At 53.9% G+C, this 23818-nt stretch overlaps 2 protein-coding genes across 2 annotated transcripts in view; one reads left to right on the top strand and one right to left on the bottom strand.

Moving 5' to 3' along the window:
- Positions 1 to 6106, bottom strand: part of WDR54 (WD repeat domain 54) — a 285494-nt gene extending 279388 nt beyond the window's left edge. Inside the window, exon 1 of the mRNA XM_083571700.1 lies at positions 6101 to 6106. The gene's annotated coding sequence lies outside the window, so the exon portion shown is untranslated. The remainder of the gene's footprint in view (positions 1 to 6100) is intronic.
- The window catches only part of RAB11FIP5 (RAB11 family interacting protein 5), a 59248-nt gene that overhangs the window by 30285 nt on the left and 5145 nt on the right, over positions 1 to 23818 (top strand). The window contains exons 3-4 of the mRNA XM_083571032.1: positions 527 to 1268; positions 13426 to 15441. Coding sequence (XP_083427158.1) covers positions 527 to 1268; positions 13426 to 15441 — 2758 coding nt within the window. The remainder of the gene's footprint in view (positions 1 to 526; positions 1269 to 13425; positions 15442 to 23818) is intronic.

The following is a 23818-nucleotide window of genomic DNA, read 5'->3' as shown; positions in this document are numbered from 1 at the left end:
GTAACAATTGTAATTTGGTCTTTTTTTGTGTGTGTGTTTTTTTCTTGAATTAGATTATGATTTGATTTGATTTATTATTTATACCCCGCCCATCTGGCTGGGCTTCCCCAGCTGGGCAGCTTCCAACAAAATATTAAAATACAGTACAGTGGTACCTCTGGATGCGAACGGGATCTGTTCTGGAGCCCTGTTCGCATCCAGAAGCGAACGCAACCCGCGTCTGCGCGTCGCGATTTGCCTCTTCCGCGCATGCACATGACGCCATTTTGAGCGCCTGCGCAAGCGGCGTAACCCGGAAGTGCCACGCTCTGTTACTTCCGGGTCGCCACAGTGCGCAACCCAAAAATACTTATCCCGAAGCTACTTCAACCCGAGGTATGGACTGTAATGCATTCTCCTCTTCCGGGATCTGTTGCGGCTCAAGAGCCGGAAGGGTGCAGACCCAGAGGGGGTTGGGGGGCCTTGTGGGCGATGCGGACGGCTGCCCCCCCCAATTACCCTTCCCCTCCTCTCTCTTCCTCTCCAGTCAGAGACTTCCTGCCTTCCCCCAAGCTGACCCACAAGAGGGCCTTCAGCGACGAGGCCTCCCAGTCGACCCAGAGCCTGAAGCCCCAGAACGAGCCCATCTCCCGGTCCTCCCTGTGCATCAACGGGAGCCACATCTACTGCGAGGAGCCCACACCAAAACCTTCCTTCCTCCCCGCAGCGCCTGCTCCCCCTCCTGCCGCTGCCGTCGCCGCCAGCAAGCCGCAGGAGGAGGCCTTTGGATCCGACCCCCCGGCCGCCCCCGAGCCGGACCTGCCGCCCTGGTCCAGCGGCATCTTGCCGAAGGCGCCCCCCAAAGACCCTCCCCGCTTCATCCCCTCCCCTCCCATCCTGGCGGCCCAGGAGGAGGACAAGCTGTCCGTCAAGACCATCGCCCTCAACAAGCACCGCGTCAGGGCCAGGAGGGAGGAGGAGGAGGCAGCGGCGGCTGCGGCGGCCGCCCTGCACGCCGAGAGCAAGCCCATCCAGATTGCCACGCCCATGGTCTTCTCCGGGGAGGTCCGGAGGGTCCGGCCCCAGCAGGAGGAGGAGGCGGAGGAGGAGAAGAGGTTCTCCAAGACGGGCTTCTTCCGCCGGGGGAGCAGCAAAGAGGGCGGCGGGAAGAGCGGGGAGCCGTCCCCCCGGGTGGTGGTGGCGGCCGGAGAAGAGAGGGGCAGGAGCAGGAACAGCAGCAGCAGCTGGTTCAGCCTCCAGGATGCCAAGGAGATGCCCCCCAAGCCCAGGTGAGAGGCTGGCCGGGGAGCGCGGCTTTGGGGGGGGGGAGCTTCTGTCCCACTGCTGGTGTTGCCTGTGTCTGCCAGGGAGGAGGGTGGCACTGGGAGCGGCAGGTCGTGGCCCCCGGTCTGTGTGCTGCTGCATCTTGGCCCTCTGTGTTGTGCCTGCTGGGCTCCGGGCAGGACTTGGAAGAAGCAGGGGGCGCGGAGCCTGTGGAACGGGCCCCCTGCCCACGTTTGGTGGGTCTGGTGGGGGAGAACTGGGTGAGGAGGCTGTGCTGGCGCAGTTGGGCTTGCGGTGGAGAAAGGCTTTGCTGAAGCAGGTCTTGAGGGGGGTCTGGAGAGAAGAGACAGGCAGGCAGCTCCCCCAGGGCGAAGGGGCCAAGGTGGCCTCGGGGTGAACAGGGAGAAACAGGGCCAGGATCCGCAGCCGGCAGATCTCCCCAGGGCGCCTCTGCTGCTGGAGGGTCCCGCGTGGAGCTGCAAGGGGGAAGTGGGATATCTGGCTGCTGCTCTGTCGGACTCTGCCCTCCTGCCCTCCTCCCTGCCAGGCTCAGAATTGCCAGCTTTCTTTTTTGGCAGGGCTGGAGTAGTTTGCAGAGTCGGAAGTGGAGTCAGCCAGCAACAGAGCTGTCCTAGGAAGCGGCCCTGCTTTGCTCAAAAACCTGGTTTTGAGCATGACATGAACAACGTCCTCCTTGTCACTTTCCACGCCACTCCTCTTAATTGATGATTATTTTATAAAATGTATACACTAATTAGGGACGTGGGTGGCGCTGTGGGTTAAACCACTGAGCCTAGGACTTGCCGATCAGAAGGTTGGCAGTTCGAATCCCTGCGACAGGGTGAGCTCCCGTTCCTCGGTCCCTGCTCCTGCCAACCTAGCAGTTTGAAAGCCCGTCAAAGTGCAAGTAGATAAATAGGTACCACTCTGGCAGGAAGGTATACAGCGTTTCCGTGCGCTGCTCTGGTTCGCCAGAAGTGGCTTAGTCCTGCTGGCCACATGACCCGGAAGCTATACGCTGGCTCCTTGGCCTATAGAGCGAGATGTGCGCCGCAACAGAGTCGGCCATGACTGGACCTAATGGTCAGGGGTCCCTTTACCTTTATACACTAATTGGTTGCAAAAACCAACAATGACCTCCATGTGCTTTGCAAAGAGAGTAAAACAGGGAAAAAAAATCATTGGCAAAACTGGTGAAAAACAACAATTTGAAACATTTTTTTTAAAAAAAAAATCAGGACTGAACTGAAAAACGATTTAAGACCTGCATCAACTTCCTAAACTTCTGGGGAGTTTTATCGCTCCGTATCGCATCGAGAGGAAGTGCGGTGGGGGGAGGCTTAGCCATCCTCGGAGCAGAAATCCAGCTTTTGTTTCCAGGTGTCCCTGGAAGGGCTGCTGCCTGCGAAGCTCACAGATCTTTTTGGAGCCATGGCAAAGGTCTGGGGTGTGCTTGTGTGGTGCGTAGCTTGGCAGTACATTCATAGCTCCTTTTGCGTCTGGGATCTGTTCCGGAGCTCCGGATGCTCGACAAAGCACCACTATGCACATGCGCGAAGTATGATTTAGCACTTCTGCACATGCGCGAGCAGCAAACCCAGAAGTAACCCATTCTGGTACTTGCGGGTTTGATGCGGACATTGGACTAAATGGACCCTAAACGGGGCAGATGCAAAACGAGGTACCACTAGAAATCTGCGAGGGCGGATAGGCTCTGCTTGGTTGCTCTGGCTGACTTGTGCCTAGGGATGTGGCAAGTTTGGATCATGACCACTGGGAATGGCATGCCCAGGTGCCCGTGTGGCATCTCTGAGGATCTAAAGGCAAAGGTGAGCGAGGTCGCGAAGAACAGACAGGGCAGTTTGGGGCTTTGGGGCTCTCTAGGTCTTGCCGCCTTGGGCACTCTGGGCCTTGGTCTCCAAGTGGGCACTTGGCTCTGTGTTGCCATCGTCTTGCCCGAGACTCAAGGCTCCGGCAGGAGGGGCTTCAGAGGCGGCTTGCCAGCTTGGGCCAAATCTTTGCACGGCCCCCTTTCCTTGGTGCCTCCTCCCTGAGATCCCCCCCAGGGTGTTTCAGATGTCAAGGGGGCGGGGTGTGTGTGTGTTGTTCTGAGGCTCCTGTCTCGGTTCTGAGCACTGCAGCTTCTCCTCAGTCCCCCAGCTGGGCTCTGGAATGGCAGTATTGAATGCAGTGTTGCTGCAGGTGGTCGGATGTTGGGGTTTGGCTTTGAATGTTGTGCTGCCGTCAAGTTGAAACTCGTTTAATGACGACATCTTTTGGGGGGGGGGTTTCAAGGCAGAAGCGTTTGGCCAAGGCCATGGGCAGCTTCCGTGCCGCCTTGAGGGCAAAGTCCCGTCCCCGGACACTGAGAAAAGCAGGGTCTTTTCCTGGTGCCAAATCTCAGGTTTTGTTTTTGGTGATGGCGTCAGTCCCGCTGCCCTGCTTTTACGCTTTCCTTCTCTGTCCCGAGGCAGAGATCCTTCAGGTTGGCTTTCTTCCACTGCAGCCACCACATGGGGAAGTTGCTAAGTGGAATCTTCCTTCTACACTCCGATGCAGCTGTACCCAGCATGCTGGGGGGAAATGGCCGAGCGCTGCTCCCTGGTGGCTCGGGCACGGTGGACGAACCTGTGTTGTCACCTGCCCTAAATATCTGGAGTGGGGCATGCATGCAGAGGCCCTTTCCGCCTCCAGCATCTTCCATCAGTACAGCTGCACTGGAGTGCAGAAGGGAGTCTTTCTTTGTTTCTGACAGTGGAGGGCGCCTTGATTTCCCACCTTCCCCTTCAGTTGTGGGCCTGTGGACCCTGCAGAAGTGCACTGCGGACCCCTCGGGTTGTGTGTGTGTGTGTCGACGGTTTGAGAGCCACCCTCTCCTGGGTCGTGAGCTGCCTTTTTCCAGGTGCGTTTCTGAGTCGCTGTGTCTGACGAAGAGCGTCCTGAAGGGCGCAGAGAGAAGGGAGAGAGAGAAGTTGCTCTTTGTCTTGGTGCCGGTTCTGCAGTCCCGTCCACCAGTGAGGTCCAGGCCTGCGGGGCAGCTGGGCTGTCGGTCTCCCCCCCAAGCCAAATAGCGATGAGCCCGAGCCGAGCACCAGGAAAGTTATTTTTGGAGCATGTGTTGTTCTGGCGCATGATGAGATGCTGACTGGAGCATGTGACGCGCAAACAGGGCTTGGCTCACTCAGGCTTTCAGCTTTTTCCTGCCGTGGTTCTTTTGACGTTCCCCTTCCCGGGGGGGCGGGGAGGCGAGTGGGGCTGCGCCTGCTTCTCCTGCAGAAGCAGAGGGGCTGTCGTGGCTCTTGGGATCCCCTTCAGCTGAGGATTGGGGGCCCCTGGGGGAGACACGGAGGAGCCCTTTCTTCTCCAGTGTCTGGCGATGCAAAGGAATCGCAGTACTGTCGAGTGGGAGGGACCCCTAAAGGCTATCCAGTCCAAGCCCCAGCAATTCAGGAATCTCAGCAAAAGCATCCGTGACTGACGGCCGTCCAGCCTCTGCTTAAAAGCCTCCACGGAGTCTGCAATCTGTTACGCTGTTAAACAGCTCTTACCACCAGGAAATTCTTCCTAATATTTATCCGGAATAATAATAATAATAATAATAATAATAATAATAATAATAATAATAATAAAATTTATTATTTATACCCTGCCCATCTGGCATTGAATCTTTCTAGTCTGTAAAAAGCATATGCCGTAATTTATTTCTTATTATATACCGCTGTGTCATTTCAAAAATAGATCAAAGCTGTTTACAGCAATAGAACATAAAGCTGCACGATAAAAACTAGATAAAAAAGTTTAAAAGCAGACACCGGTTAGTCACTGTAGAAGGATGTGTTCTTAATAGTGTGCATAGGCCCTGGCAGAATAGAAATGTTTTTGTCAGGTGTTTAAAAGTTTGCACACAAAAGGCATCTGCTGAATCTCCAGTAGCAGGGAGTTCCACCGGACTGGGGCCATGACACTAAAAGGCTCAGTTTCTCATTGTTGTCAAATGAGCTTCACCAACCAGCAGTGCTCCTGCAGATGATCTCAGTGATCAAGCTGGGATATAAGGATTCGGGTACCTCTGAGGTGCCCTGGACCAAAGTTGTTTGGGGGTTTTTAATAATAAAAGAACCTCAAACCTGGTTGGTTTAGTCTGATACGGGAAAAGCAGCAAAGAATCGTGGAATTGTAGAGTCGGAAGGGACCTGAGAATCATCTAGTCCAGCAGTTCTCCACCTGTGGGTCCCCAGATGTTGTTGGACTACAACTCCCATCATCCCTGAGCTCTGGCCTTGCTAGCTAGGGGTGATGGGAGTTGTAGTTCAACAACACCTGGGGCCCCGCAGGTGGAGAAAGGCGGATCTAGTCCGACGCCCGGCAATGCAGGAATATGCAGCTGTGGTTTGACACCTTAAAGGCATAAGAATATCAGAAGAGCCTGCAGGATGAGGCCAAGGGGACCCCTCTAGTCCAGCATCCTGTTCTCCCAGTGGCCAGCCAGATGCCCCAGGGGGGAACCAGCAAGCAGGATTCGGGCACAAGAGCAAACCTCCCCTCCTGCGATTTTCAGCAGCTGGTATTCCAAGGGTGCAGATGCTCAGCTTAATTCGGTTTTCCCCGTGTGCCCGCCTTGTGGAGGCAGAATTTGCACACAAGCTAAAGGAGAGCCACCCAGAGCTGTCTTGCCTGGGATTCAAGGAGGGTGGCCGAAGGAGCCTGCCGAATAATAATAATAATTAATAATAATACCCCACCCATCAGGCTGGGTTTCTGCAGCTACTCTGTGCGGCTCACAGCACATAAAAAATGACCAGAAGAATCAGAAATCAGCTGTCCTGGCTCTTGGCTCTCTCCCTCCTCCATGAATTAACCCTCTTTTTAATAAATTTATTCATTTGGTTTTTCAAATTAAAGTTTTACAATCATGTGTCCAACATACAACATAAAAACAAGATTCCACGGAATCTCCTGGACTTCTTCCCTCCTCCCCTTTGTGGGTCCTTTCCTGCTTCATCTTTTAGAATAATCCAGATCTTTTACATCTTCATTACAGTGGTACCTCTGGATATGAACGGGATCCGTTCCGGAGCCCTGTTCGCATCCTGAAGCAAACGCAACCCGCGTTTGCCAGTGCGCAGGTCGTGATTTGCCGCTTCCGCACATGCGTGTGACATCATTTTGAGCATCTGCGCATGCGCGAGTGACGAAACCTGGAAGTAATGCACTCTGTTACTTCCTGGTTGCCGCGGAGCTTGACCCGGAAATATTCACCCTGAAGCTACTTCAACCCAAGGTATGACTGTATATCCGAAATCCACCATTAAACTACAAGTGTTATTCCAGTCCTAGTAACGATTTTAACTGTTTACAATGGTTTTTAAAATAAATAATAATTTTTTTCTATTCCTTATTAAAATTCTGGTCTTCCTGATTTCTGATTCTTCTGGTCATTTTTGCCATTTTGGCATAGTCCATCAACTTAATCTGCCATTCTTCGCTGGTCAGGACTTTTTCTTCTTCCCATCTCTGGAAAGGTGGCTAGGTGGCTTAAAAGAGGGTTAGAGAAGGTTAGACTGCATCCTTGTCTCCCACTCTTTTAAAGCCACCTAGCTTGGCAGTCATCACTGTCTTGTGGCAGGGAGTTCCATAGTTATACATAGTAGCCCTCTGGAGAGAGCTCTCGAACCAGTTGTTATTTATATGGGTCAATGGAAGTAAGTTGTGTGTGCTCAGATAACTACACGCAGATACAGGCTTAATTCGGTTTTCCCTGTGTGCCCGGCCTTGCTTGGGATTCAAGGAGGGTGGCCGAAGGAGCCTGCCCTCTTCTTCTTCTTCTTCTTCCTCCTCCTCCTCCTCCTCTTCTTCTTCTTCTTCTTCTTCTTCTTCTTCTTCTTCTTCTTCTACCCCACCCATCAGGCTGAGTTTCCCCAGCCACTCTGTGCAGCTTACAGCACATAAAAAAATTGTGAAATATTAGATGTTTGAAAATTTACAGGGTTGCCTTTAGATGTCTTTTAAAAGTCAGGTCGTTGTTTATTTCCTTGACATCTGATGGGAGGGAGTTCCCCACTTCCTTCCTGTGCCCCCCCGAACCCCCCAAGTGAAAAGTTTGATGCTGCATTGGTCAGAAGCAGCGGCTCCCAGCTGCATCCCAGATTTTGGTACCAGCTCATGTTCCCCCTGCAGTGATGGCATCCGCCTGCTGCATCCCAGAGGAGGCGAAAAGGCTGCTGTAGCAGAAATGCAGGCCTGGTCTTGTGACTGCGACGCTGCAAAGATGCCCCATAAACGGCCCTTCTAAATTTTGCAAATAATAACTAAAACCAGGTGGCGCAAGTTCATTGCAATTGCACCCCACGCTGGTGTCCACAGGCCGAGGGGAGAGAGGGGTCATCTCTTGCGCACGTAAAAGAGGGCTTGCATTATGCGACTGAAGAAAAAGCCGATGCAATTCTAGGCTGCATCAGCAAGTCCGGGGTCCTGCTCCGGAGACCCCGCTTGGAGTCCCGTGTCCAGTTCTGGGCGCCGCAGTTTAAGACGGGTGTCAACAAGCTGGAAGGTGTGCAGAGGAGGGAGACCAAGACGGTCAAGGGTCTGGAAGCCAAGCCTGATGAGGAACGGTCGAAGGAGCTGGAAGTGTTTAGCCTGGGAAAGGGGAGACTGAGAGGAGATAGGAGTATTTTAAGGGCTGTCATATGGAAGAGGGAGAAAGCTTGTTTTCTCCTACTCTGGAGGGTGGGACTCGAACCCATGGCTTCAGGTAAGAAAGTAGATTCCGACCCAACATCAGGAAGAACTTTCTGACAGTAAGAGCTCTTCGACAGCGCCCTCTCTGTGGAACACCCTCCCATCAGATGTCAAGGAAATAAACAACTATCCGAATTTTAGGGATAGTTTTAGGGAAGCTTTTAATGTTTGAAGTTTTATTCTGTTTTTAATGTTCTGTTGAAAGCCACCCAGAGTGGCTGGGGAAACCCAGCCTGATGGGCAGGGTAGAAATATAATAATAATAATAATAATAATAATAATAATAATAATAATAATAATAATACAGTGGAATGGTCTCCCTCAAAAGGGGGTGGTCTCTCCTTCCTTGGAGGTTTTTAGGCAGAGTTTGCATCACCTTGGATGCCTCAGTTTCCTACATTGCAGGGGTTGGACTAGATGACCCTCAGGAATAATAATAATAATAAATTTTATTTATATCCCGCCCTCCCCAGCCGAAGCTGGGCTCAGGGTGGCTAACAACAATCAAAATAATCCAACATTCTAAAAACATTCATTATAAAATTAATTAAAATCAAATTAAAATCAAATTGATGGCAACCATTAAGCAAAATTCTGTGCAGATTGCCAGAGGAGGGGGTCAGGCTGCGCCCTGACCAAAGGCCTGGTGGAACAACTCTGTCTTGCAGGCCCTGCGGAAAGATGTCAAGTCCCGCAGGGCCCTAGTCTCTTGCGACAGAGCGCTCCACCAGATCGGGGCCACGGCCGAAAAAGCCCTGTCTCTGGTTGAGGCCAGCCTAACCTCCCTGTGGCCTGGGACCTTCAAGATGTTTTTATTTGAAGACCGTAAGGTCCTCCATGGGACATACCAGGAGAGGCGGTCCTGTAGGTACGAGGGTCCTAGGCCGTATAGAGCTTTAAAGGTTAAAACCAGCACCTTAAACCTGATCCTGTACTCCACCGGGAGCCAGTGCAGCTGGTATAGCACCGGGTGAATGTGATCCCACAGCGAAGACCCCGTAAGGAGTCTCGCTGCAGCATTCTGCACCCGCTGGAGTTTCTGGGTCAGTCTCAAGGACAGCCCCACATAGAGCGAGTTACAATAATCCAGTCTGGAGGTGACCGTCGCATGGATCACAGTGGCCAGGTCAGGGCGAGAGAGGTAAGGAGCCAACTGCTTAGCTTGGCAGAGATGAAAAAATGCCGCCTTTGTTATAGCTGCAATCTGCGCCTCCATGGAGAGGGAGGTATCGAAGATTACACCCAAACTCTTAACGGACGGTGCTGGCACTAATTGCACCCCCGCAAGAGATGGGAGTTGCCCCCTCAATCTCATATCGTCCCGTCCCAGCCACAGGACCTCTGTCTTCGCAGGATTTAACTTCAACCGGCTCCCACGTAACCATCCAGCCACAGCTTCCAAGCATCTGGTCAGTGTGTCTGGGGCCGAGTCAGGATGGCCTTCCAAGTCTACAGTTCCATGGTTCTGTGAAAATATTTTGACTATCTGTGACCACGAAGGTCCTGTGAAGTGGTCCCTCCTGAACAGCCCCACTCCCAGGTTTGCCATTGCAGTGGCGTCCCTCACTCTCTTTGTGATCTGCTGTGCAAGTGTGAAGAGTGCCCCTGGGCGCGTGCAGAATGTCCTCTCACCAATGCGAAGCCACAATCCGTATCTGAGGTCAGCAAAGGGGGTGTCTGATCAGATGGACGTGTGCTCCCCCCGAGTAGGGCATTGTATGCTGAGAGCTGAATGGGGATTCTGGGAGGCAGAGGAGAATATTTGGGGGTTAGGAGCAAAGACTCGGTGGATGACCGCCCTGCGCAAATTGCAACCCTCCCTGCCAATAATAATAATAATAATAATAATAATAATAATAATAATAATAATTTATTTGTACGCCACCCATCTGACAGGGTTTCCCCAGCCACTCTGGGCAGCTCCCAACAGAATATTAAAAACACGATAAAGCATCAAAGATTAGAAACTTCCCTAAATAGGGCTGCCTTCAGATGTCTTCTAAAAGTCTTGTGTGGAAGCCAAGGCGACTGAGAGGAGATTAGGAGAGCCATCTTCAAATACCTGGAGGAGGGAGCCAGCGTGTTTTCTCCTGCTCTTGGAGGGTAGGACTCGAACCTGGAGCTTCAGAGTGCAAGAAGGGAGATTTCTGCTCAGCATCAGGAATATGAGGACAAGAGCAGGTCAACAGCGGAAAGTCAGGCTCGCGTCAGGGATTCTTGAGCTGAGATTCCTTCTCTTGGGGGATCCCTTCTCATGCTCCGATTCTAGGATTGGGGCCCAGTTACGCCTCCCCTCCCCGCAGCTGCATTTCTGGGTGTGTCTTCGGAGCGTGGCCCTCTGGAGCCGTGTTAAAATCTGGGACATAGCTGTCAACTTTTCCCTTTTCTTGCAAGGAATCCTATTCGGAATAAGGGAATTTCACTTTAAAAAAGGGAAACATTGACAGCTATGATCTGGGAACAGCAGGCGGAGTTGGGGGGAGAGGCTTAAAGCGGCAGGACTTGGGGGGGGAAACACTGGGGCAGAGCAGGTGGGGCTGCTCTGGAGGAGGAGGAATCTCAGGTTGTTTTTAAGGATGCGAAGGAGATGGACCGCCCTCTGCTTTTTCCTGCCAAAAGATGCCTGGAATGTTTCCTCTCCGGCCTGCCCTGAGCCCCGTGACCAGGAGGAGGGCTGGCCAGGTATGCCTGGAATGCGGCTCTGACTGGCCTCGCCTTGGGCTGCTGGACCCAGAAGGCACTGGTCAGCCGGACGCCTGGGTTCCTTTGCTCCCTGGGCTATGCCCCGTGGATGTGCCCTTTGAGGGAGGCAGCTGCACTGAGCAGAAAGAGGAGGGTCTGTGGGTTTTCCTGGCCACGTGAGTCCAAGGGGTCCCCACGGAGAGAGGCCACTGGGCCTGGACCAAGGGACCCCCTCTGCTGCGGAGTAAGGCCGGCTGACATTTGGGTGGAGGTCCCCGTGGAGGCAGGGCTGATCATAGATTAGAACTCATCATAGAAATGGAAGGGGTCCCCACGGTCATCTAGTCCAACCCCCGCAATGCAGGAACCTTTTGCCCAGGGCGGGACTCGAACCCACGACCTTAAGATGAAGGGTCTCATGCTCTACCCACTGAGCCCTCCAGCTGCGGCCTGCCTGCCTGCCTGCAACCCTTTATTTATTCGTTTTCATAGAATCACAGAATGGTAGAGTTGAGGGGACCCCAGGGGTCATCCAGCCCAACCCCAGCAATGCAGGAATCTCAGCTGAAGCATCTCTGACAGGGGGCCAGTCAACCTCTACTTAGAAACCTCCGAGGAAGGAGAGTCCTCTTCTTCTTGAGAGTCTTGCGTTTGTACTTTGCCTCTTTCTCCCCGGAGGCCAAGGTGCCTTGTGCACAGTCCTCCTTCATTCATTTAAATCCCCACAACGACCCTGTAAGGTAGGCCAGGCTGAGAGGCCCTGGCAGGCCTGGTCACCCAGTGAGCTCCCTGGGTGATGATTTGGACCGTGGTCTCTCCAAGATGCCTCTGAAGTCTTCCTTAAGCCCCTGGGAGGAAAAGGGGGAAGCAATCAAGGGATACAAGGGATGCGGGTGGCGCTGTGGGTTAAACCACAGAGCCTAGGACTTGCCGATCAGAAGGTTGGCGGTTCGAATCCCGGCGACGGGGTGAGCTCCTGTTGCTCGGTCCCTGCTCCTGACAACCTAGCAGTTCGAAAGCACGTCAAAGTGCAAGTAGATAAATAGGTACCACTCCGGCAGGAAGGTAAACGGCGTTTCCGTGCGCTGCTCTGGTTCGCCAAAAGCGGCTGAGTCCTGCTGGCCACATGACCTGGAAGCTGTACACCGGCTCCCTTGGCCAGTAAAGCGAGATGAGCGCCGCAACCCCAGAGTTGGCCATGACTGGACCTAATGGTCAGGGGTCCCTTTACCTTTACTAATCAGGGGATTAATAACCACAAAGGCACGGGCAGGCCCCTGGATTGCACTTCTGCAGGGCTGCTGCCTCCCTGAATAATAATAATAATAATAATAATAATAATAATAATAATAATAAATTTGTTCCCCAGCCACTCTGGGCGGCTTCCAACAAAGATTAGAAATACATTAAAATGTCACACATTAAAAACTTCCCTGAAGCTGCTGGCCGAGCGGCTTTTGCCATGTGCCTCCCTTCTCCCTCTAGTGTCAGGCGGCCGAAGAGCAGCAGCCGTGGTGGCTTTGGGGGAGAGCCCAGGAAACCAGCTTGGGGGGAGAAGGGGAGAGGCCTGGGGGGGGGGTCTGTGCTCCCAGGTCTGAATTGCTGCCCTCCAAGTCTCCCTGGCTCCCGGTTCCTTGCCTGGACGGCCCATTCTGTGACTGAAGGGGTTCGGGAGGGGGTGTGCCACGAAGCTGCCCCGTTCCCAGGATGAAGGCCTGGGAGTCCAGCCCCTTTGCTGAAGGTCTGGGGGTCTCCTCTGCGCCTGAATGGGGACCAGCTGCTGCAACCTTCCCCGTCACCCATCGCGGGCACCCTCTGGGCTCCAGGGAAGCAGAGAGACAGGTGTCTTTGGATGCCACTGGCGGCAGCTGCAGGAGCTGCGCCCGACCCGCAAAACACAACCCGGCCGGCAGGCTGTTCTTCTGTGCAAACTCGAGGAAAGGAGCTTCCTTTCGGATTGGGTCCTACGTCATGGCATGTTGCTTGGCGGTCCTCATCCCATTTCTGGCCCTCCTGGAGTCCCATTCTGCCCCCCAGGACTGGGGTAGGCGAAGGGAAGGGCAGGAGTGGAACTGGAGGGCCCCTCTCTGCGGAGCGCACCCCAAGACTGTGAGCAGGTTGGTGAGTGTGGGGGGCACCTCAGCTCCCTGGAGAGAGGGACCCCCCCACAAGAGAGGACGGGTCCATTCTTGGTTTGTGCCAGAGGCGTTTCTCTCTCCTGCCAACCACAAATGAACGTCAAGTGTCTGCAGTGCATCATACAGCATGGGGGGGCCCCACGTGCATTCAGTCGGGGTGTCTTTTTGGGGGGGGCAGTCTGTGCCATTGCTGTTTATTTCCCCTGCCTCTGCTTGTTCCCTCCATGCTTTGGTTTGATTTTTGCCATCCTCCGTGCCCTGCTTCAGCAAAGCCTCGTTCTTCCCCAGAATGTGCCCTGACGTTTGCCGCTCTGTGTGTGTGTGTGTTTTGGTGAGCCCAGATTACCCCATGGAGCATTAACTGGGGTGGGGGGGGGTCTGTTCTGTCTCTCTCCACAGCCTGAAAGTGCCTGCTAAGGTATAGACAGCCCTCAAGCTCCGAGACGGCCCCTGCCCTTGCCCCCAGCCCCAATTGCTGGTTCTGCCCCATTGCAGTCACATGCAGTCCCTCCCCACCCCTGCAGAGGCAGCCGCCCTTCCTGCGAGGACCCGATCCTGGCTGACCAGATACTAAACCTGCTTCCCCTGCTCGCTTTCTCTCTAGTTCCCCGGACCACCCTTGTCTCTCTGCGGATCAGGACCCCCCTCCCTTCGCCACGGCTGGAGACCTGCCACCTGAGGCCCAGAGTGCCAGCACCCCGGAGGCGCCGCCGCCGTCTCCGCCCGCCTCTGCCAGGGGCCCCCCGGAGTGGGACGACAGCTTTGACGCCTTCGCCACCAGCCGGCTCCGGCCGGACGCTCCCAGGGAGCCTCCGCCTGCAGGGAAGGGGCTGGAAGGCGGTTCCCACCCGGACGCCCCCCTAGCTGAGACCCCGGAACCCCAAGCCGGGGGACAGGAGGACGCCGGCCCAGGGAGCCCAGATCCGCTGAGCTGCACCCCTGAGCAGGCGCTGGGAGGAGTGAGAAGAGAGAGCTTGGGGGGCCAAGCCTTGGGCCAGCCCTCGGAGAGCAGCTCCTGCGAGGAAGGCCCCGCTTCGGGAAGCGACGCAACGGCAGAGCAGGCCCCGGAGGACAGCGGGAGCCCCTGGCCCACCGCCGATGAGGTCTTCTTGGAGGAGAGGCCCCCTCCTCCGCCTCAGAGTGCGACCGCAGAAAGCCCCCTGCGTGGAAGTGGCCGGGCCCCCGAAGCCGAAACTGGGGAGGCCTCTGCAGCCGACTCGCCTCGCTGGGACGCCGTGGAGCGAGAGGAAGCGGCTCTCTGCTTGGCACCGGACGAGGCGCCCGATGCCAGCCTGAATATAGAGGAGGCAGGAGAGATGCCCGGCTGGGGGGCTCAGGAGCAGGCCGAGGGACCCCCCCGGAAGCCCCCAAGGAGGTTCATGCCCCTCGGCCTAGAGGAGGCGTGGGGCGTCCAGGAGAGGCGGAAAGATGGGGCAGCTGCGCCCGAGGAGCTGGTAGTGCCTGCAGAGGGCGAAGGGAGGCCTCTCCCAGTGGCCGCCGCCACCTCCTCCTCCTCCCTGGCGCCGCTGGTGAGGATGGGAGCAGCTGGCGTCGGTGCCACGGGGAGCCTCGGGCTGGCAGGCGACGGCGCCGAACCTGCAGCAGATAATGAGCTGAGGGGCCGAGTCCTCCCTTCGGGGGGGACCCCGGGGGCTGAGCAGTTTGAAACTTGCCCTACCGATCTCTCCTTGGGCGCGTCAGGCCTGTCTGACTCCTCCGTGTGGCAGGCGGGCGCTCCCTGGCCGCAGGGGCTCTCGGAGCTGGGCTCGCTGCAGACAGCCAAGGAGATCCCCGCACGCAAAGAGACCCCCCAGGACCCCCGGCCCAGCCCCTCGGTCCTGTTCTGGACGGCCGTGGAGGAGGAGCAGCTGCCGTCGCAGGACTCGTGGCCCGAAGGACGGCGGCCAGGACTTGGGGGGCCGGAGGAAGATTTGCCGCCAGGAGAAAGAGGGGCTCTCTCCTTCCCCGAGGGGGCCCCTGCGCCAAGCCCCCTCAGCCAGAGCCTGCCCCCCACGTCGCCCCCCTTCCCCGCGGTCTTGGCGGGCGGGCAGCTCAGGCAGGCTCGGGCCGGCAGCTCTCTGAGCGAGTCGGAGCTGTCGTCCAGCTGGTCGGACGACCGGGTGGTGGACTTCAAGAAGGCCGACTTTTGGCAGGCGGGCAGGGAGGAGCCTCAGGGCAGCTGGACGGACACCGCCCTGGCGCCGGGCAACCCCTTTGCCCCCTGGGCCGGGACACCCCCGCCGCCTTCCCCGCAGAACAACCCCTTTGTGGAGAGGCCTGCTGACCCGGCCTCCTCGGAGGCGGCCGTCCTGTCGGTCTCCTGGGTGGAGGGTCTGGGTGGCCCGGAGGCGGCCCCTCGCGGCTTCTTCCTTGCCCACCCCTCTGAGGACCAACCGGCCGCCCCCGTGACTTTCTCCACGCCTTCGCTGGAGGGGGCTGCCCACCCCAGCGACTTCCTCTTCCCGTCTCCCGTCCTGCATCCTGACTTGGGCAGGGGCTCCGCTGTGGCGGCCCCCTCCCTCGCTCTCCCGCGGCCCAGAGCCGCTTCTGTGGCCTCTTCGGTTTCGCCCATGGGGGCGACGCAGGCGGAAGAAGCGCCTCCTCTCCAGTGGACGGCCAGGTGAGCTGGGCAAGGCGTGTGTGTGTGTGTGTGTGTGTGCGCACCAGGTGACCCCCCCTCCTTCCCTGTGGTCTTGGGGCGTCTCTCCCAGGAAACCCCCCAAAGCCCTGGGTTGGCCCTCCCTCTGCCCATGGGGGTGTCTTGACTGGCTGCAGCTCACGGGACCCTCCCCACAGCACAATCCTACCCCTTGCCCCCCCCCCACTGCATGGCATCTTTTCATGCCCCCTCCATGGCTTTTATCTTTGGTTTACCCTTTTCCTCCTCTTTTAAGGGCTGTGACTAAATCCCTCTCTTCTCTCCTAGCTCTGCAGAAAGGGGGCCCCTTAGAGCAGGGGCAGCTCCTGCCCGCCCCCGGCATGCTGGAAGCAAAGGGTCAGTGGGGGGTGCAAGGGGGAAGTGGCTCTTTGTGGTGGGACAGTCGCCCGAATTCTACCACTTGGCCTTGGCAGAGGAGACCTGCGGGGAGGGGGTGTATGTTCCTACTCTGTACCCCCCACCCACCTGAGTGGTAAGATCTCCTCCCATGGTTTTATTCACTGTTTAAGCATACCACTTAATTTGCATACCACTTAATCAAAGAATCATAGAGGTGGAAGGGAACCCTGAGGGTCATCCAGTCCAACCCCCGGAATGCAGGAATGCGCAGCTGCCCCATCCAGGGATCGAACATGCAACCTTCGCGTTACCAGCACCACGCTCTAAACAATTGAGCTTTTCACACCCAAACTATCTTAAGGTTTATAGCAGATCTTTAAATGTGAACTCACTCGCTGGCCATGATGGTTTTCGATGGTTCTGTTCCAACTTTCAGCGTTGTCTCAAGGGAGGAGGATATTTGTGCATGAACAAGGAAGCAGGAGAGATTTTTTTTTTATGCTCCCCTGTGGCAGCATTTCCTGTAAAAATGGTCAGTGCACAAGCTTCCCCCGAGATGCAGCTTTAATTCCGACTAGGAAGGGGACAGGCACAGCCTAATATTATTGCGATTGTTAATTGCATTTATCAGTTTCTTTTTTCACAAGAAGTGATGCAGAGCTTCATGCAAAATGGTGCATGTGTTAAAAGAGCAATGTGACTTTGAGTAATCTCCTTTTCTCTTTTGGAGCAGCGATTCCCCTTCGCATGACATGCCCTCCCCATTGCGTGTCAAGGTTGGAGACTTAACACACTCCAAAATAACAGCTTAGTTTTTGAAGGCTTTCCTGGACGTGGGAAAACTTGGATCTCTGCAGATCGGCCTCGGAGGAAAAAGGCTGGATAAAAGCAGATGGGGACCCCTTGCACCCATTGCCACCCGGTCTGGCAGTTAGTAGGGATTGTATCATGAGAGATGCCCGTGGTCTCCGTGGCACAGAGAACCTTCTGCCAGTTTTTGGCGGGGTTCCATCTATGCCCCTATCCAGACAGGGACAGCTTGGCTTTAGTAACCTCTAGGTTAGATTACGGCTGCGTGTTATATGTGGGGCTGCCTTTGCAGGTGGTTCAGAAACTGCAGAATGCTGCAGTCCAATTGCTGGCAGGGATGTGTGTGTGTTGGTGGTCTGACCTCGTAAAGCTTGTCTTAAGTCAGCTGAGCTCAGTTTGTTTCAGAGCTCAATTCAAGGTGCTTGTTTTTCTCTATAAAACCTTGTTCAATTCAGGTTTGCATCGAGAGAGGTGCTGTGTCCGGACTTTTAGATGTTCGCCTGAAGCCCATCTCTACATGCCCCTCTCCAAGAAAGGGACACGGGTGGCGCTGTGCGTTAAACCTCAGAGCCTAGGACTTGCTGATCAGAAGGTCAGCGGTTCGAATCCTCGCAATGACAGGGTGAGCTCCCGTTGCTCGGTCCCTGCTCCTGCCAACCCAGCAGTTCGAAAGCATGAAGTGCAAGTAGATAAATAGGTACCGCTCTGGCGGGAAGGTAAACGGCGTTTCCGTGCGCTGCTCTGGTTCGCCAGAAGCGGCTTAGTCCTGCTGGCCACATGACCCGGAAGCTGTACGCCGGCTCCCTCGGCCAATAAAGCGAGATGAGCGCCACAACCCCAGAGTCGGTCACGACTGGACCTAATGGTCAGGGGTCCCTTTACTTTTACCTTTAAGAGAGGTTTAGAACAGGCATCCCCAAACTTGGCCCTCCAGCTGTTTTGGGACTACAACTCCCATCATCCCTAGCTAACATGACCAGTGGTCAGGGATGATGGGAGTTGTAGTCCCAAAACAGCTGGAGGGCCGAGTTTGCCTATGGCTGTCCTTATGCTTTAGCGGTTGGTCCTGCTCTGAGCTGCTGATTGTTTCTTCAGAGGCTGGCTTACGATTCTTGTTTTTAGAAAATTATCTCTCTTTCAATCTGTTGCAAGTCATCCAGAGACCGCTTGGTGTCAGGCAACTAGCAAGTGAAATGAAGCATATTAACACTGTGGCCAGCTCTGCCTGCTGGGCAGAGAGGTCTGCTTTGGTTTCACTCCTGTTCTTCATCCACCCAGCTGTAGTAATCTGTCTTAAAGGATCCGAATGAACTTCATGGGACAGTTCTCTGGAGGTCCAAGAGGATTAAATTCTGGGGCACCCAAAAATCACTGCCTCCTGCGTAGAGCTGCTGTTTTTGCCCTTTTGGGTGTGCCTCCACATTCCAGAGATCTTACCCTTTTGGGAAGCGGGGGGGGGGGGAGAAACAGGTACATTTGCAGTTTAACAAAAATATTTTTGGGAAAGATGTGCAGAAAATGAATACTTGGCATTTAAGTGTCCCAAAGTGTTGTTCAGACCTCTTCTGGGTGATCCTCCCTGCCAGGCACAACAACAACAACTTATTATTTATACCCTGCCTGTCTGGCTGGGTTTCCCCAGCTACTCTGGGCGGCTCCCAACAGAATATTAAAAACACCATAAAGCATTAAAGACTTCCCTAAACACGGCTGCCTTCAGATGTCTTCTAAAAGTCGGATAGTTGTTTCTTTCCTTGACATCTGATGGGAGGGTGTTCCACAGGGCAGGTGCCACCACCGAGAAGGCCCTCTGCCTGGTTCCCTGTAACTTCACTTCTCGCAGTGAGGGAACGGCCAGAAGGCTCTCAGAGCTGGACCTCCGTGTCCTGGCTAGACGATGGGGGTGGAGACGCTCCCTCAGGGATGCTTGCTGGAAGTCACTGCATAGCTTTTCAGGGGCTGGCCAGTTACATGCAACACTTTTGCCTCCAGTTAGTGCAAAATGCAGCGGGTGACGCTGGCTAACTTTTGGTTTCCAAAGGCAGCTGAGCCATATTCCAGGTGTTGAAATAATCCACCAGAGATGCTGTCAGTGTATGATGGCTGTGTGATGTTCCAGGATGTTGGGCTAGGAAAGCCTTTTGTCTGACCCTTTTGTCTTCCTGATGGCTTCTGCTGGGAGCCATTAATGCACCAGAGTCCTTCTCCTTCCTCACAGGGAGCAACGGGAGGGACGTGGAGTTGTTTTCATCCTACAAAAGAGTTGAAAAGCGGCTCATAGCTTTAGATTTCAGCCTGCAATGTGTTCGTTTTCCACCCGTGTCCAAACGCAGGGCTAAAAATCGCAGCACAGAAACCGACGTTATTAGGATTTCTCAGTGAAGTTTGCCGAGGTGTTTGCCTCCATTGCCAGCAGGTGGTGCTGTTGCTGCAGAGATCTCTGTGAGGGTCCCTGGAATAAACCCCCCCAGACCTGCTGCATTGGCCGGGGGAGACCCCTGAGCAGTTTACGGTCGGGGTCTGGCCTCCTCCTTTTAAGACTCTCCCCACTGTTGGTCTGGGCTTGCTGGAGGTGGGGGCCTGCAGTCTTGTGGGGCTGCCTTTCAAAGTTGCGTGTCGGAATTTTTTTTTTTTGGGGGGGGGGGTGTCCGCCATCGGCACAGAGTAAAGAGCCCCTCCTGCAGGAAAACCCTTCTGGAGTCTGTGACCCACAAGCCTCTTGCCAGGGGGCCTCTGTCTAGGTGTTGTTTGGCAGCAGTGCCCAGATGCAAAGAAGCAGGAGGACAGATGTGGTGGTGGGGGGGAACGATAGGGGTACATGCCAGCAGATTTCTGGGGGAGGGCTAGGCCTGCCCTGCAGGGAGGTGGTATTCAGGCTCAGTTGTAGATTGTACTGGATAAGAAGGGGTGTAACCTAAGACCACCCCCCAGGTACATCATACCTACATCACAGAAAAGGCGGTCTACAGCAGAAATCTGAGTGCGCTGTTTATCTTGTCTGACAGGTTACCTTTTTAATGGGCACTTGACTGGATTGCCTGAGGAGCCTGGTCAGTCTTTTGTAATGATAAATACTTAGTTCCTGGGCCAGGTCACAGGCTCACACCCTATTCATATCTTAAATGTGCCCTTCAGCCAGGATTTGTGAAGGAAAAGACAATGGGGAGGCTTTTCCATTTTCCTTTGACCTTGCAGAGGAAACATTTGGTCAGTTTGAAAATCAAAAATGGTTTCAGGTCGGTCTTCCTGTGTTGATCTATGTACGTGCTTGGTTGGTACACTTATGAACATTTATTATATATGTAAGACTTTAAAATTCTTATCACACTTCCCTTCTGGTTGGCCACAGCGAGGGCAGGAGGCTGGACTGATCCGCCAGCTCCTCCTCGGGCTCTTACACAGGTGGCACCACATCCACGGTCTGCAGGTCTTGTAAAATTCGCAGCACTAGGGAGCTTGTTTGGGAATGGTCATTTGCCAGGGATGCTTCAGCTGCGATCCTCGCATTGCAGGGGGTCAGGCTGGATGGCCTTTGGGGGACCCTTCCCACTCTATATGTCCATGAAACTCAGGGTCTGAGAGAGGGGAAGAAGAGAGTCCGTTTGCTTCTTGAGGGCTGTGTGAGCAGGCCAGTTCCAGGGGAAGCGAAGCTCTCCTCTGCTTGACCTCCTGGGAAGTCACTGTCAGCCATAGCAGATCCTTCCTTCCAACTCTTTGTTGTTGTTTAGTCGTGTCCGCCTCTTTGTGCCCCCCTGAACCAGATTACGCCAGGCACTCCTGTCTTCCACTGCCTCCCACAGTTTTGTCAAACTCATGCTGGCAGCTTCGAGAACACTGTCCAACCATCTCGTCCTCTGTCATCCCCTTCTCCTTGTGCCCTCCATCTTTCCCAACATCAGGGTCTTTTCCAGGAAGTCTTCTCATCTCATGAGGTGGCCAAAGTCTTGGAGCCTCAGCTTCAGGATCTGTCCTTCCACTGAGCACTCAGGGCTGATTTCCTTCAGAATGGAGAGGTTGGATCTTCTTGCAGTCCATGGGACTCTCAAGAGTCTCCTCCAGCACCAGAATTCAAAAGCATCAGTTCTTCGGCAATCAGCCTTCTTTATGGTCCAGCTCTCACTTCCATACATCACGACTGGGAAAACCATAGCTTTAACTATACGGACCTTTGTTGGCAATGTGATGTCTCTGCAGTGATCATGGAGCCCAAGAAAGTAAAATCTCTCACTGCCTCCATTTCTTCCCCTTCTATTTGCCAGGAGGTGATGGGACCAGTGGCCATGATCTTCGTTTTTTTGATGTTGAGCTTCAGACCATATTTTGCGCTCTCCTCTTTCACCCCCATTTAAAGGTTCTTTAATTTCTCCTCACTTTCTGCCATCAAGGTTGTGTCATCTGCAGCCTTCCAACTCTACAACTCTGTGATTCCATCTTGCGCTAGGTGGACCTGTGCAATAGCTGCTTTGCGACAGGCTTAGACTCTGGCCTGTGCTTCCCGCCCCCCAAGAACTACAAGTCCCAGAGTCCTTTGGCTCTTGTGGGTGTTTCTTCTGCACAGGCAGGAGCAGCCGGCAGGTTGTGGCGCTGAAGGTCCAGCCATCACCTGGGGTCAGCCTGGTGCTTCTGAAGGAGGGATGCTCAGGCCCCAGGATGCATGCGAGGGAAGGAGAGAGGGAGAGGGAGGGAGAGACATGGCTGGCCTCTGGAGGAGAACCTGAGTTGGCATTTGCCAAGGCCCTTGTGTCTAATTAGCAGGTGAGCCTGGCATGGGGTCAGAAACGCAAGGAGCTCAAGCGCAGAGCCTTGCAAATTGCAGCGCAGGGAACAAACGTTCAGGTGCTGTTGACGAGAGAGGTAGCCGTCCTTGTCGGGGCGCGTCCTGGGGTTCCACATCTCTACACCATCCCTTGCCTATGGCGACAGCAGCCTTGATCTACTTATAAAAATGTTTCATTTGCAACAAGGATACATAAAACCATGCAGTAAAAACCATATAAAAAAATTAAAAACGGGTACCAGTTAACCCTTGTGGAAAGATGCACTCTTTTTTAAAAATATAATTTTTATTGATTTTTCCATGTTTCATTTCATTTTCAGTACACAAATCCATAACTTTAAGTATTGCTCAAAAAGAGCATCGACCTCCTTCCCTCCCTCTTTCTGACTTCCACATATCTTTAACAGATTCATCGCATTCCTATAACCACTTTCTTACCTTACATCTTCTTTTAACATTCACCCCCTTATATGTAAATAGCTCCTTATTTTCACATTACCAGACATTTCAAGTCAGACCTACAAACGTTTTCAAACGTTTACAGTTTTCTCTCAAATAAGATATCAATTTGCTCCAGCCCTTTGGAAAGGAAAGATTCACTCTTGATTGCCTGCATAGAAAAGTTTGTGGCAGGCGTTTAAAAGTTGGCCCAGAAGGCGCCTGCTGAATCTCTGGTGGCAGAGAGTTCCAAAGGACTGGGTCAATGACACAAAAGGCTTAGTTTACTTGCTGTTGTCAATGGAGCCTTGCCAACTGGGGGAACAACCAGCTATGTCCCTGCAGATGATCTCGGTGATCCCTGCAGATAAATGATCCCCTGCAGGTGCCCTCAGAGACGAAGGCGGGTGACACTGATTTGTTGTCGGCGTCCATCTGTCTTGAGAAACGATGGACTGCTCCTCCGGGGATGACGCTAAATGGTTTTGTGCCCTCCCCGGCGTGCAGGAGGACTGGGCAGCGTGTCAGAAGGTCCTCCTGGGCTGCCCTCCTCCCATGGCTGCCAGATTCTGTGCCCGTCCGCATGGGCACCCGCACCCTGGGCACACAGGGCCTCTCCAGAGTGGCTCCATCCAGCTTCTGCCTGGGTTTACCTGCTTTTGGCTCTAAGGAAGCAGCCGTGTTGGCTTCCTGTCTTGCACTCCCTGCTCCCTCTTTTTTAAAAAATAATTTTTTAAAATTCATTTTTCTTTTAACATTTATCATCATACACAAATCTTAAATCACTTTGCTAATAGGGTTTGCGGAATCCCCGGATTCCCTCCACCCTCCGGGGTTTACCCAGATATTCTTTTCAAACGGCATCTTACAATGTTCTCCATATTTTCTTAAATCTCATTTTTTTATCCTAATTCTTGCTTCATTGGAAGTGTTTTTAAAATCCTGCCAGCGTTTTCAGTTGTTTGTAATGTTCTTTCAAGTAACTTACAAAATTCCCCCATTCTTTATTAAATTAAAACCGTCCTCTTAATCTCTGATCTTCCCAGTCATTTTCACCAATTCGGCAGAGTCCATCACCTTTATCAGCTATTCTTCTTTTGTAAATTTTCCTTCCATCTTTGGGCAAGTAGCAGCTGCTGTAGCCTACATAAATAGTTTCTTCTGATCCTTAGGTATTTCTGTACCTAAAATTCCTAATCAAAAAGCTTCAGGGCTGTTGTTTTTTACAAAAGTTATTTTTAACATGTTTTCCAGCTCATTAGAAATCATTTCCCAATATGCTTTTTTGCACTCCCTGTTCTTGCCTCTGCCTTGGGGTCTTTTTATTTGGAATGGGGGGACGGAGTTGCCCGGCAGCTGGCGCTCTGTGCCAACTCTCCTTGGGTTTGCCAGCAAAGCTCAGGGTGCGTCCCTTGCGGTTGTGGGGAAGCAGCCCCCTTCCCTGCCCCACAGAGTTGGCTGCTAGAAGGGGAAGCTTATGGGGGCGTCACTCACCCCCAGGGGGACCAGAGGCAAGCCGGCAGCTCTCTTCCAAGCATAGAGAGGTGGAAGGGACCAGGGGGTCGCCTAGTCCGACCCCCCTCAGTCCAGGAATCTTTCGCCCAGTATGGGACTCAAACCCTCAACCCGGAGGTTAGAAGTTTTGTGCCCTACCAGCTGAGCTGTCCCACAGGCCCTGGACGGAATTGCTTTGGGGGCTGCGGTGAGGGGGCTTCTTTAAAAAGGAGGGTGGCCGTCCTGAAGAGCTGGCTAAAGGGGTTTTTTTGAGGGGGGGTGCAGAGGATTTGGGCTGTGGGTGAGGGTCAGGTTTGCTTGGAAATGGGACTTTGTATTCCTGTCTTTGCAAGGAATTTGTGCAAGTTTCCTTCAGTGGACAGAGCATAGATGAAGGGGGGGGGGGTTGGGAGGCGGGGAGGCTGGACAAGGAAGAGCCATGGTTGCCATCCTTCCTCTTCGTCGTCTTCCTCTTTCTTT

This window comes from Podarcis filfolensis (genome assembly GCF_964270895.1).
Source record: "Podarcis filfolensis genome assembly, chromosome: 9".
Taxonomy (NCBI): domain Eukaryota; kingdom Metazoa; phylum Chordata; class Lepidosauria; order Squamata; family Lacertidae; genus Podarcis; species Podarcis filfolensis.
This window is presented reverse-complemented; position numbering and strand designations above follow the sequence as displayed.